Source organism: Melitaea cinxia, chromosome 10 (genome assembly GCF_905220565.1).
Source record: "Melitaea cinxia chromosome 10, ilMelCinx1.1, whole genome shotgun sequence".
Lineage (NCBI taxonomy): Eukaryota > Metazoa > Arthropoda > Insecta > Lepidoptera > Nymphalidae > Melitaea > Melitaea cinxia.
The window spans coordinates 1,616,640-1,631,364 of NC_059403.1; the positions used below are offsets into that span (position 1 = coordinate 1,616,640).

At 33.1% G+C, this 14,725-nt stretch overlaps 1 protein-coding gene across 1 annotated transcript in view; it reads right to left on the minus strand.

The window, feature by feature from the left end:
• The window catches only part of LOC123657024 (G protein-activated inward rectifier potassium channel 3-like), a 34,031-nt gene extending 20,126 nt beyond the window's left edge, over positions 1-13,905 (minus strand). The window contains exon 1 of the mRNA XM_045592627.1: positions 13,535-13,905. Within this exon, the coding sequence (XP_045448583.1) occupies positions 13,535-13,905 (371 nt within the window). The remainder of the gene's footprint in view (positions 1-13,534) is intronic.
• Positions 13,906-14,725: the final 820 nt, after the last annotated feature.

Below are 14,725 nucleotides of genomic sequence, written 5' to 3' on the forward strand. Positions count from 1 at the left end.
ATCGGCCATCATGGTTTAAGTGGCGTTGAATGATTTTTACAATGATTGACCACTAATGACCGGCAATATTCAATCAGAATAATCACAGCAGGCTTAATCGGCTTAAGTGATAATGTGTATTATTTATTTTCTTATACACAAACTTTAGTTACTGTTTAAAACAAACAATTTTTGGATAACTGACAACTTTTCTGTGAATGATTCTCTCATCTTACAAATATCTGAGAATAATGTTATTGAATCACTGATATTTGTTTTTTTGGTATATTTAATCTACTCTTTCTCTCTCTTTTAATTCATTTTCTTATATATTTTTAGAAAAATAACTTACTTTTGTAACTCTTCTCTCCAAGCAGACTCTGATGAATTTAATGGCTTTCCAGTCATAAACATCGACACTTGGCTTATGCATCTCTTTAAACCGGACATTCTCTTTAACATAAATATTTTACCTCTCTCTATTTTGGTAATTTTAATGCACTATAACAGGCGAATACTTTTCGTCAGTCTTTAAAATTTCTTCAATAAAGTTTTTAATAAAAAAAGCGACACCAGCGCTTAGAAGTTACTTTAAAAAAAGTCTAAAACTAATTAATTATTTACGAATGTATCTTTAACAGGAATGACAGCTATAATTACAAACGTGCCACCGGTCCATCTTTCAGTAACACATTAATAAGAGATTCACTGAACACTTCTTTTATATCAAACAATAGTACGACAAACTTTTTCAATGTCTTTATCAAAATCATTTTGAAAAAAAAACTCACACTAGTATGGTACGGTAATGGCGTCGCAGAAATATCGAAACGCCGTATTACACTGGCACTGATTGTGGACAGAATAGGTCGAGAACTGAAACAGACGGATGTTTAATGAAACGGCTGTGAAGACGATCACAAACAAACACTACACAACTGCAAGCGGCCCGTGCCAACGCTGCCAGTGGCGCCGCGGCGCGTCTCACCGTCGCCTTCCCTAATTTCTAAATTGATCATTCGATCATTAATGATAATATTATAACTCGATTAGTCGATAATGTGTTTATTTTCTAAGAATCATATTTTGATTTTACATTTTTTTCTAAATATTTATCAAATCAGACGCTTGAACTCTTGAAGTGACAGCTTTTTATAAACTTTGGTTGCGCAAAAAAGTTGACGTAATCTCGTAGTTCCTTGGATTTTACGAATTCGACGTAAATGACGCATAAGCAAGTGTGACGAGGATAGAGTCGACGTTTTATACCCGCTACAATACAATCGATTCGACTTCTAAAAAATAGATTAATCGCATTTTAATCAGTTTTGTGTGGATACGAAAGAGTTAAAAAATTAAATGAACGTTGCAATAATGGCTGTAATAAAAAATAGGAGACCTTAAAATCATATGTAAGTGACAGTGACTTCACGGCTATTTAAGATTCAATATTCAGAACAATAGCAACTAGTAACCACAGACAATTACAATACATACCGTGAAATTAGCTTCACTAATGACATAAAGATTGTGTAATTAAAAGACTTTGTTCATTGTAGACAAAACATTATTCATTGAATTGTCGACAATTATTTATGATCAGAGAACTCAACTATTGTTTTAACTGTTTTTTATTCGAAATATGTAATTATAAAGTATATTATTCCTATAACGTTGCCTTAAAATTTCATTCATTTTGATTTTTTTTATGCCCATAAAGCATAGACGTAGCGTCATTCTGCAGAATACACAACCCATAATGTGGCGTTCTAATAGCGAAACAGTCTTCAAATCCCTTTTCTATTAAATGTATACTTGTTAAAGTCATAATCATTGATCAATTTATATATATTTTAGGTCAAATGATGAAAATCTCAAAGTACTAAGATTTACGTTGATAAGTGTTATGACAACATTTCGACTATTTTATATCAAAAACTGCATTTATTACCCTATTTTACAAAACATCTAGCAGTCTAATCTTATCTTCTAATCGACTTGAAAAGGACCAGATGAAATTCTTAAGCTCATTTATACAGTTTAGCTTAGTTTTCAAAAATCGAAGCATAAACTTTGAAAAATATAAAAGAAAGTATCGCAAAAAAATTGTATTGGAAATTAACTCAACACATGTTATTTTTTTTATTTTTTAGTTTTTCTGTTTCCTTTAAATTCATAACTGTTATAACAATATATACGCTAAAAATCGACCAACATATACCTCGCTTCAGCCTGTAATATCCCACTGCATAGGCCTCTTTCTACAAGTAGAAGAAGGATCAGAGCTTTATCCACCATGCTGCTCCAATGCAAATTGGTGGATATCTTCCCTACTATGACTAACGATCGCTATCAGGTATACATGATAACAACCGGGACCGACGGCTTACCGTGCTCTCCGAAGCACGGTGGAGAGACCTACAAGGTCTGCACAGATATCCAGACCACGGCTAATATTTGTATGACCAATACAAATGTGCGCGCAACAGCCACAAACCGATGCTGTGACTTGTGCGCCAACGCGTCGCAACATATGCCTACCTATAACAATGGAATTACCGATGCATGTACTGTATGCGCGTACTTATACTATTTAAATCTCTAAAAAGTATTCTAAATTTGTATTACTGGGAACCTGAAAATGTATCGTCAGTGTACGTGTAATACACGAGGTATGTTCAAAGCAATGCCAAGAGTTTACAGAACTTGTTCAAGCGATACTTAATAATAATTGTGTAGGTATATATGTATCTCTAAAACCAACTCATTTTATGGCTATAAGTCATGCCTCATCATCACTTCAGCCTATCGCAATCCAATGTTGGACATAGGCCTACAAGAATAAGGAGAAGATAGATAAGGAGCCTATATAGGACAAAGTTGGGGCCAAAAATGGCGTGAACTCATGTGTGCCTTATCGCGAGGAACAATTAAGTCTATCTTTATAAAACCATAAAAACGAGTATTGGCTGAAAACTATTATAATATAATAATATTTAAAATAAGTTTCAATGTATGTATTTATTTTATGTATGTATATACACGTTCATCTAAGTGTTTATGTAGTCTACATGTATTTTATATTATTAATTCTGAATAATTCTGAAAAATATATAAATATAATATAAATAGATTAATAATCATTATTATTATTAATCACTCTTGCACTTCTGTGCCCCGTTATACGGCAATTCTCACCACCATGGGTAGACTGGTAGAGATCTCTTCTAGAGATAAGTTCGCCCTTGCGAACTTTATAAATATGATTTTTACTTGTTTTTTTTTTTAAGTGCAATAAAGAATATAATAATAAGTACATATTGTATTGAAACATTAATTAACTTAAAAAGAATTGTGTGTGTGTGTGTGCAATTCACACACGGCAGATTTGAAACTTCTGAAAAGTCGTAGGAAGGTATGCCGTTCCAATTGTTCTATCGACGATAATCACGGTCTCGTAATAAAAATAGGTAAAAAAACTTTTTAAGTTAAACGGTTTTATGTTAAACATACATTGCAATGTTTAAGATAAATGTACTAAAAACCAAAAAATAATAAAATAGATACAGTCGTGGGAATTATAAACATATGCATAGACTAGACTAAAATAAAACCGTGGGGCACGTCAATTGTCTACAATCGTTGATTAAAATGTTTGTTTTGTAATGTTACACTATAATTAGGCAGTTGTTCAACCGACAACGATGGACGTGTGATAAGTAGGGCTAGAATGTGGAAACAAGCTAGCAAGCTCGATTATAAGCGAGTTTTAGGGTTTCATAGTGGTGAGCGAGTAGTACTTTTATCATATGTTTTGTCGATTAAAGACAAACTACGAGCAGTGAAACGATTCCTCGCCAGCCAGCAGTGTGAATGTCCAACGATAAACTAGTTGAAACATCTCTTTTATTTACATGGAGTGTATGTAACTATTGGAATTTCCATGAGCAAGAAAATAGTAATTTCCTCACCGTCTGCGGGCCAACTGCCTATTTTAACGACGAATTAAACGATTCTTCTATCGCACATTAAGTCGATAATTTGTAGACAATTGACGTGCCCCACGGTTTTATTTTAGTCTAGTCTATGCATATGTTTATAATTCCCACGACTGTATCTATTTTATTATTTTTTGGTTTTTAGTACATTTATCTTAAACATTGCAATGTATGTTCAACATAAAACCGTTTAACTTAAAAAGTTTTTTTACCTATTTTTATTTTCTAGTTTTTAGTTTTTATTTCGCATTCTGTTTAATTCATTTAGTGCTTCATTATTGCAAGGCCCATCTTAAATATTGAGGTTGTATAGTGCACTGTATTCTTCTTGTCAAGCCCTTTTATTTGATACCCATATTGGTAGGATTGATAAAAAAATTGTTATCAGACATTTGGTAGCGGCGGCCAGCTTAGATTTCAATTTTGCATAGTAAATTGTATTCTACTTGTTGAGACCTTTCATTTGATACCCATGTTGATGGGATTGATAAAACCTAAGTTATCCGCCATTTTGTAGAGGCCGCCATCTTGGATTTTAATTTTATATAGTACATTGATTATACTGGTTGAGCACTTTCATTTGATACCCATATTGATGGGATCGATAAAACCTACGTTATCCGCCATTTTGTAGCGGCCGCCATCTTGTATTTCAATTTTTTATAGTATATTGTATTCTGCTTGTTGAGCCCTTTCATTTGATACCCATATTGATGGGATTGATAAAACCTACGTTATCCGCCATTTTGTAGCGGCCGCCATCTTGGATTTCAATTTTTTATAGTATATTGTATTCTGCTTGTTGAGCCCTTTCATTTGATACCCATATTGATGGGATTAATAAAACATGAATTATCCGCCATTTTGTAGCGGCGGCCATCTTGAATTTATAATGATAATGAATAAACATAATTGTATTGTCACCAAAATCCAAAGTGTATACAAAATTTCAGATTAATCGGTTGACAGGAAGAGGGTGAAATTTGAATGACTAAATTTGACCCAAGAATAAAAAATAAAACAAACGGGGTGAGCTAAATAAAACCGTTTAAAAAAGGTCGTAAGCGTCGTAAAACGTGTCTCTTACCCCTTTAAGCAGTAATGTATTCCAAAGAGGATATAACCACTACGTGATGTATTCTATCTCATTCACTCCTATACATTTGTGTGATTATTTATTTATCGTGACGCATTTTCGTTTTATCGAGTTTCAAATCACATTCTAAAGAAATTTCACTTCAAAAAAAATTAGTGTACTAAGTGTACAGGGAACAACACTTTCAGCCCCCCCTCCCCCCTCTACTCATTACAATAAAGTGGTCTAATCCAAGACAACACTAAGTTGTCAATTGAAAAAGTACACAAATATCGGATTATTTCGTGTATATAACACAATGAGGTATTAATAAATTGCAAGCCTATATAAAACTAACATGGGAACGAGTTAGAATATTTATATTTCTTCGTCGTTTATCATGTGAAACCCGATAAGTCGTTTCTTCGGCGTCGTGAAGACGCCGCTTGATTGCAGTGTTTCAATACATCCAACGAATTAAACATCTTTTTTCAATTTTTTTACATCCACAAGTAATTGAGCATTCTTGCGATAAAAAAATTATACATCATTGTAAATTTATCCGTCAAATTATGTCTGTGTGTTTTTTGACTGAATAATACGTATTTTTTTTTTCTAAAAATTCTGTTCACATAACTAATAAAGAACATGGAAACGTATAAGATACATAAAAAAAGTGCGTTAGATCAACGAAGGCTCTTCCATCAGATAGCTTCATGCAACAGGTTCTAAGAGAAGCAATGGTTACAATTAACCCAAATGATGCTTTAAACGATTCATAAAGTATTTATCAGCAATATAAGATTTATTTGATACCATAACAAATGTAATGCTATTATTGATCACACACACACGGGTTACTAAACTTAGTGTATAATGGGAAGCTCGAAACGCATTTGTATACAAAACCTTGTTTATTTAGTCAGTATTTCCCATATATCAGCTAACTGATTGAATTAAAATGTAAGCATGCAACACATAATTCGAAGTTTCTCTGATTCGAGGCAAATCGAGAGATTGAACATCTTGTTTTTGTGCGGATGCTTCGCGCACATATGGATTTTTATTTATTTTTTATGTTGATAAACGAGTATGCAGGTAACTAATGTTTGAGTGATCACCGCCACCCAACTTTTGCGGCTTTAGTATATATGTTGCAGTCAAAACTCTTAACCAGTCAAAAGCACTATTGACTAGCAAAATCAGTCAGAAGTACTTTTGACCGTTTGCTTTAGTCAATAATACTTTTGACTAAAATAACAGTTAAAAGTACTTTTGCCCAATGGAGCTGGTTAAAAGTACTTTTGACTAAATGATTCCGTCAAAACTCTTAAAAAGTAAAGGTGGTCGATAAAAATAACGACAAACGCACATATATACTTTTATATTACTCATTATTAGTGGAGAACGTGCTGATATTAGAACAAAAATGAGTGACTATGAAAAGAAAGAAGGCTTTTTACAAAGAATTTTAGCGATGGAAGATATGAAAGATAATCATTTCAATGTGACGACAAAAGAAAAATTTGAAAAGTTTGCAATGGATGTGGCAGACGCGAAATTTAATGAAATGGAAACACCATCAAAGTACAGTAGATTACAACGCTTTAACACATTGAAGTTTGTGGTATAAAAAAATTAGTTACAAACACAGAACCTGTCAAATATTTTTGCCGGCTGAGGAAATCTATGACATTATTGATGCTGCTCATATTTCTATAGGGCATGGTGGTCGCGATAGACTTTAGAATGAAACGGCAAAAAAGTACGCTAATGTTACCAAAAAAAAATGATTAATATATATTTATCAATGTGCGAAGTATGCCAAAGGAAGGAAAACAAGAAAAGGATGGGTCAGTTTTAGAAACTGATCCTGCATACTGAAATGAACAGTCGCTGCCAAGTCGATTTGATTGACATGCAGTCGCAAGAAGATCTCGGGCATAAATTTATTATGGTTTATCAGGATCATTTGACTAAATTTATTCACATCTAACGAGTTCATAGTGCTTTTGACTGACGTTTTTTTTGAGGTTAAAACTACTTTTGACGGAGAGCGTCAGTCAAAAGTATTTTTAACCGCGAATTTGCAGTCAAAAGTACTAATAACCAATAACTTTCAGTCAAAACCACTTTTGACCAACTTGTCCAGTCAAAAGTACTTTTGACTGATTTCACTAGTCAATAGTACTTTTGACTGGTTAAGAGTTCTGACTGCAACATATAGACATGTAAGAAGTTAATTGATTCTAGCTTATTTTGTGTTCCGGGAAAATGAACAAGAGTGAAAAATATTGAATTCATTGTTCTGAAATTAGTTACTTTAAATTTATTATAATTTAACATATAAAATTGTTACTAACACTTGTATAGGTGTAAATCTGAATTAAATCAATAATAATAATAATTATTATTATTATTATTATGAATGATTCTAAGTTTACCGAAACCGAAATATTAGATTCATGTTCATATTTAATGATTTGTGTCTTTAAATTTAGTACCATTAGCCAATGACTTAAATATCTCAGGATGAACTTCGTCCTCAGTGGAAACGCAAATACTGTTGCCAAGTCGCTCCAATGGTGACACGCGAGTTTGAAATAGTCTCGCGTACAGCTGCTATCCTATTTTCGTGTCACATATTCATGGGATAACTTTAATTTCGCTATTCCCTCATAGATGGCATTATCTTCTTACAAAATATAGCTAGTATCCTGTACTACTGCAAACATCTAGTACGTATATCACATGTGGATGTATTCAGAACTAAAATTTATTGATTAATATATATGTATATCGATCTACTACAATAAACAATTTAAAATAGCAAATATACATATAATACTAGAATAATAATAACCCCATTATTAACTATAATTTAACAAAAATTGAACCTATGATGCCATTTCCTTTAGGTATAAATATAATTTAAAACGACCACATGAATGCGATTGTATAATGAATATGACACGTGGTTCTCGACAAATGAAACGTGTTTGATCTTAATATGCCTAGTCGGCTTAATTGTGTCGGATTTCTTATTCGTTGCTATGCAAAGGGCTTGATAGAGATTTGTCTATAGAATGTTCTACGACTCTAAGGTGTAGTAATTTTTCTTACCATTATCCAATAGTTTTAAATGTAAAATATTTTTAATACGACTACAATGATATTATACTCTATAAATAAATTAAAAAAAAATGATTTTAAAATCAGATATGTCAAGGCAATGACATTTATCGTAAAAAATGTTTTTGCTTTGATACCACTTAGATCTCAACGGTTCTTTGAACTGGTTTAGGTGAGTCACTCGTACCGAAACTTCGGTTTTATATTTTGATATGTCATGATAGACGCAGACAAAAAATGTAATAAGAAACATGGAAAGATTATATATTTTACTTTGAAGCGTTATTAATCTTATCAGAGAAAAAAAATATAGACGAAGACAACGACGACGCGTTGGCGCAACGGTCACAGTCATGGATTGTACCTGTTGCGCTGGCGGTTGCGGGCGATCCCGATTGCGTATTGGCTATACAGTTGTTTGCCGTGGTCTGGGTGTTTGTGCAGTCTTTGTGGGTCTCCCCACCGTGCCTCGGAGAGCACGTTAAGCCGTCGGTCCCGGTTGTTATCATATACACCTAATAGCGGTCGTTACTCATAGTAAGGAATATATCCGCCAAGTGCCAACCCGCATTGGAGCAGCTCGGTGGATTAAGCTCTGATCCTTCTCCTACATGGGGAAAGAGGCCTATGCCCAGCAGTGGGATAATACAGGCTGAAGCGAAGACAACTAAGTCTGTACATTGAAATGTTACTATCAGGTGCTATTGAACTATTGCTACTTCAGTCAGAGATGCCTTAATTCATAATACATTTTAACACACTAGCAACTTCTTTACTGATTTTAAATTTATCCCTTTTATTAGAACTCGCGGTTACATAAACACTTTAAAACTGAGATAGGGCACAGCAAAAAATATCCAGTCCGACTGAAGAAGTACCTCGAATTTACAGACGATCACGGCTAAATAATACTACTTTCAAGCAGTGTTGCGTTCCTGTGGCGAGTAAGGTGACGAAAGCTGGGGGGATTGGGGGTAGAGTCGGCAACTAATATACATGTGTAATAAGCTACGGTAATCGCTTACCATCAGGTGAGCCGTACGCTTGTTTGCAGAACTAATTGTATATATATAAATATATATTTTAAAAAATCACAAATCACAAAATCACACATCATCACAAAATCATCACAAAAATCAGGACTGATCTAGCTTTCTGAATTTTGCTATAGTGAAAGAATTATAAAAAGCGGCCTAGAGTCCAACACACATAACTTCGTTACTGCTTAAAATATAAAGAATAATTGAATTGCACCACATTTGATAACACATATTTATAATTTTTTACTTATTATATTTTTTTTCTCTTCGTTACAATAAAGTAATAGAATTAGTCAGTATTTAACCAAAAATATTTAAAGTAACAACAATTTTATTTGCCACAGATTAAAAATATACGTTATTTTATTTGAGTAATAAATGAAATTGAATGATTGAAATAACGAATCATATAAAAACTGCATACGAACTATATATATATTATATTATTTTTATGAATCACTACATAGTAACAATATATACAAAGGTCATCACGGTCTATGGCCTTTTCTCATTAATTACCCTACTTTGTCACTAATTTCATGTCACTTAGTACTTTCTTCAGTTAAGGTTTCAATGTAGATATAATGCTCTCATCCAGGTTTTGATAAGGGGAAGAAACTTCATTTTTTGAGTTGATAAGTAGCTTTTGTTAAAGCTTAGATAATCTGCAGTGTCTGTCTTTTAAAGTTCACTCAGTACTACAACCATTACCTTTTACCGCAACCATTTTTTAATCAAAATATCTAATAAAAATATTAGTTACATTATATCCGTTTTAAAAAAAAATTACTGAGTGTATATCTTGACTGTTTATTAGAATTAAAATCATTACATACAAATAATGCTACAGAAACATCATATTTTAAATTGAAAATTGCATGCTATATAAGTTCTTGTTTAATCCTAATTTTGCAGTTACTCACAGCGCCAGTATTAGTAACACATAAACAGTTATACTTCGTAAATATCGTAAATCTACATCGGTTTGTTTGACTCTAAGAGACAAGACAATTGACCTAAACGCTGTAAATCCATCAAAGTAAATATACTTTGATGGATCACGCGCAGAACAAAGAAAATGGGTTACCTGGCCCCGGGTCGTTGAAATTTGACATTCAACGAACTTGTATTTAATTCGTTTTTTTACATACTTCTTGGATAATGATGAAATTTTTTGATATATTGAGACGCTAAGCCCGAAAAAGAAAAAAAAAACATTTAGTAAAAAAGGATTAGTTATGTGACGTTCTCACAATATACTATCATCATCAATCATTACAGCCTATACAGTCCACTGCTGGACATAGGCCTCCACAAGTTTACGCCAAAAATAACGTGAACTCATGTGTTTTGCCCATAGTCACCACGCTGGGCAGGCGGGTTGGTGACCGCAGTACTAGCTTTGTCGCACCGAAGACGCTGCTGCCCGTCTTCGGCCTGTGTATTTCAAAGCCAGCAGTTAGATGGTCGGCTTTTTAAGTTCCAAGGTGGTAGTGGAACTGTGTTATCCCTTAGTCGCCTCTTAGGACACCAACAATATACTAGCTTTGTACTAAATATTTTTACTTTTTTGACTAGCCCTTTGGCTCAGTTTGTAGTGCTGCTTTCTGCTCCGGGGGTTGTGGGTTCGATTCCCACACCGAGTATGGGTATAATATACATATTTATTTTTATATATAAAATGGAGCGTACTATATTTTAAAGGAAATAATTAAATTTGGTTTGATTTATACTGTTGCCATGTGAAATTATTACGTGAATTATTACGTTAATAATGAATTAGGTGCTTTATTACGATTATTGTATTTTGGAGCGGGTAAACACCGGATGGAGTTGTCAGTCAGGTGTCAGTTCGGTCGCTGGTCACTTTTTGGATTGAGAGCGGACGTGTGACATGTACTCGCAAACCCATCAGCTCCAAATCAGTTTGTTTCTTTGTAATCTTTTCAAATTCAGTTTCTTAATTTTTTTTTGCCAATTAAAATTAGTTCGATAATATTTCGTAGTGGTATAATTGTTTTAAATCTTTGTAAAATAACATCCATGATGGCCGATTCTGAGGAAGCGCCCGCTGTGAATAACCATGATGAAGAGAGTCCGGTCTATCCTCAGAATTCGCTCGGCGTTCCTTCATATATATATGTATTATTTATATGTATGTTTACCAAAAAAAAAAGCTAATACCAGTCGGTCTATAATACAAGCATTAAGTTGTTTACATTATGAATAGACGACCATGTGTGTATGTTGTAGAGAAAAAAAAAGTAAAGATAAGAAATACTTCAAAAAAGCAAAAATCGACTCTATTACTAATTCCTCCTTCCTTTATACTGTCGATACATCAAACATCATTTGTATTTGTCTATTTTATACAACGAATTTTTGAGACATGTCCTCGATTAATAATTTATATATTTTCATTACGTAATTGTTTTTCTCCATATTTCTTACTTTTGTCCTTTAATTATAGAAAAATATCTTAATAAATTTATATCTCCATTACAGTTTAATCATGATTCTTTGATGATTGACGCATCATTATAGCTGACGATTTTTTTTACGTATTCTCTTTACCAACACTAACTCTGCAAGATATAAAAATATAAATGCGTGACGTAATAAAAATTAAATTAAAAATTAAGAAAAAGCCCGACACAATAACCTGAGTTGCCTTTAAAAAGTACAAAATAATTAAAGAAACTCAATTTTAAAGTACCTAAAGTATGTACGAGTATTAATAATTCTAAAAAAAATACATCGCGTTGGGGGATCACTATAAACTGCGACAACGAGCTAGTGAAAAAATATTTAAAAATAAAAACATTTGAATACTTAAAAATATAATTTAAAATAGGTACTTTTTTATTAGTTAGGTTTGGAATTTTTTAATATTTGCAATGGAAATTCTGCGGACAACTATATATTCAGGAGGAAATTACAGACGTGCATAGGAATCGATATTCAGGTCGACCGTTTCTAAATATCGATAAGGCAGGAAGCAGGGGAACTGTTCTATTGCAAACATTAACATTGGCGCCCGCCACCCAAACGTTAGGCTAACCTTGTTGCTCGGGTAGTGTGAACTTTATTCCCGCAAAAATAAGGACCATAAACTATTTTTTTTTTCAGAGCTTATTATAAATGAGTTCTACATACGTTAATAACCTCATTGTTGTGCGGATTGAGCATCACGTAAGTATTAGTTCAGAGGAAGTAAACGGCCTCGCGACGTTCTTGGTACAATCGTGCTAAGAATTCGCACAACCAATAAAATGTCATTGGCAATTTATTTCTAAGAACTTTCTACAATTTCGCACCTGTATATACACACAAGATATACAATACATACATACTTAGATTATTGTGGAATCTTCGTTAGGCTCACAACACTTATACTTAATATTTTTGTAATTATTAAAAAAAATTAAGTTTATTTTTTAATTATTATTTGCTTTATGCCTGTAAACATTAAATAATTATCGTATTTATATATTAACAAAATATATGATCATTTTAAAATAATAATCACGTGACTCATTATCAGTAGTGAGAGTCTGATGAATGAGCACAGGAGATTTTATTTTACTAATAAATTAGATATCATAATAAATATATCTACAAGTACAGGTTTGATACTACATATTTTAATGTCAAATAAGATTAATTTATTGATCGGTGCATCATTTTATGTGCGTTGTTGTAACAATGCAGCAGGATAAAACGCAGTAACCCTGATCGACGGCTAAACGTAAGGCTAAATCAAGATTCCAATTCGCCGTCAAACTAGCATTGTTTGGGTAGCGTCTCTGCGGCGACAAGTTTCCTGTATATCATTACCGATCGTGCTAAAAAGAAGGACATCCGCTTCCTTTACGTGAATTTTACATATGCCAAGAAAGTTACTACGTTATGTTGTGCGTTAATATCATTGAAAAATAAAATAACTTGTATATGAATTGCTTCTGAAATAGGTAACGGGTTCAGTGATGATTTTATTATACATCAAATAAATGATAATTGTAAATGATAAGATCGATCGATGAAGTTTTCAACACGACATTAATGAACGTAATAAAAATGTAGGCAACGAAATTGGAGGGCAATTACTGAAAACCGTCGATAAAGAAGTAATAAACGCTGGCGAGAACGAAGTCATGCAGGCGCCATTATTCTCGGCCTCCAAATATTTTTTATTAAAATTCTTAAGTAGAAAATGTGAATCTAGAGAATTCGGCATTTAAAAATGACTTTTAGTGCCCATTTTTAAGACAGAAGTATTAATATATAACAATAATGGTCATAAGGCTTACCTCATAAGAAGGTTGAGGGCACTATCATTTCTGGTAGTTGGAATGTCTTTGACACTGGAAGGTTCACTACGAACACCTCGAAGAGAAAGCCGTAGTTGCCGAGGAATTGAGCTAAGAAGACCACTGCTGTTTCTTCGTTGATTGAGACTCTTTGATCGTTTTAATTTATTAGCTTCGAGATCGACGACTGGAGTAACGACAGCTTCGTCGCCACTTCTCGAAATCGTTGCGCTCGACGCGTTGGTTTTTATTATAGTAGGAACAGCGTCCTTCACGTCTCCTAATAGTTTCTCCCACGGCGACTCGCCATCCTCCTCAGAGATAGTCTCGAAACTTCTTGGACCAACCGACGATGTCGTCTTGTCTGACATTTTGAGGGTAAGTTTAAGGAATAGAAATAAGAACAACGGAACGCAGCAGAACAGACACCACACCACTTCGTCACTTTGGATTTTTAGTTTCTTGACAGCACTTCACTCTTATCATAATATCCATTTGTAAATCATAATGTTTGGGGTAAAAATGTTGACACTGAAACAAAAAGAAAACAAAATGTTATTTTGTGAGTAAAGATCGAGTAGTTAAAAAATAAAAATAAAGTTATACAACTAAATTTTAATTAAGACAAAGAAGATATTATCAATGTAGTGGCAATGGCTTTAGCTTCTGAATGTTGAAAACTTTTACTTCACTAATAAGCCTTTCTAAATTTGTCTATTAGAGTAATTATGACTGAGAGAAACTAAGAATATATGTACCGAGAATCTTTTCAGCATATTAATTTATTTTTTTGGTTCTTGGTTATGCCATAATTTTTTTTTAATGTAAGTGATATATCCACAGGTCTATAATGCCCGTGCTTTTGTTGTTTCATATATTCTTTTTTTGTTTAAACATGCATCGGTACTTCACCGCAACTTTCGAATCTTAGAAACCTTAATAACTAGTCTTAGAATCTCTAAAAGTCGACGCGAGTCCACTGACCAAGACTTTTCTACATATTGTTTTTTTTTTGGTTACGCCATAATTTGGTGAAACGATATTCTGTCCGATCATTTTTTTATGGCGCAACAAGTATAAATAACAGTTATCGAATACAATGACTGAAATAATTTCTCTGTATTCGAGAATTTAGTGAAAGTGTGCCGTCAATGAAATGCAAACTTAATAAATACAATTATGTAATTTACT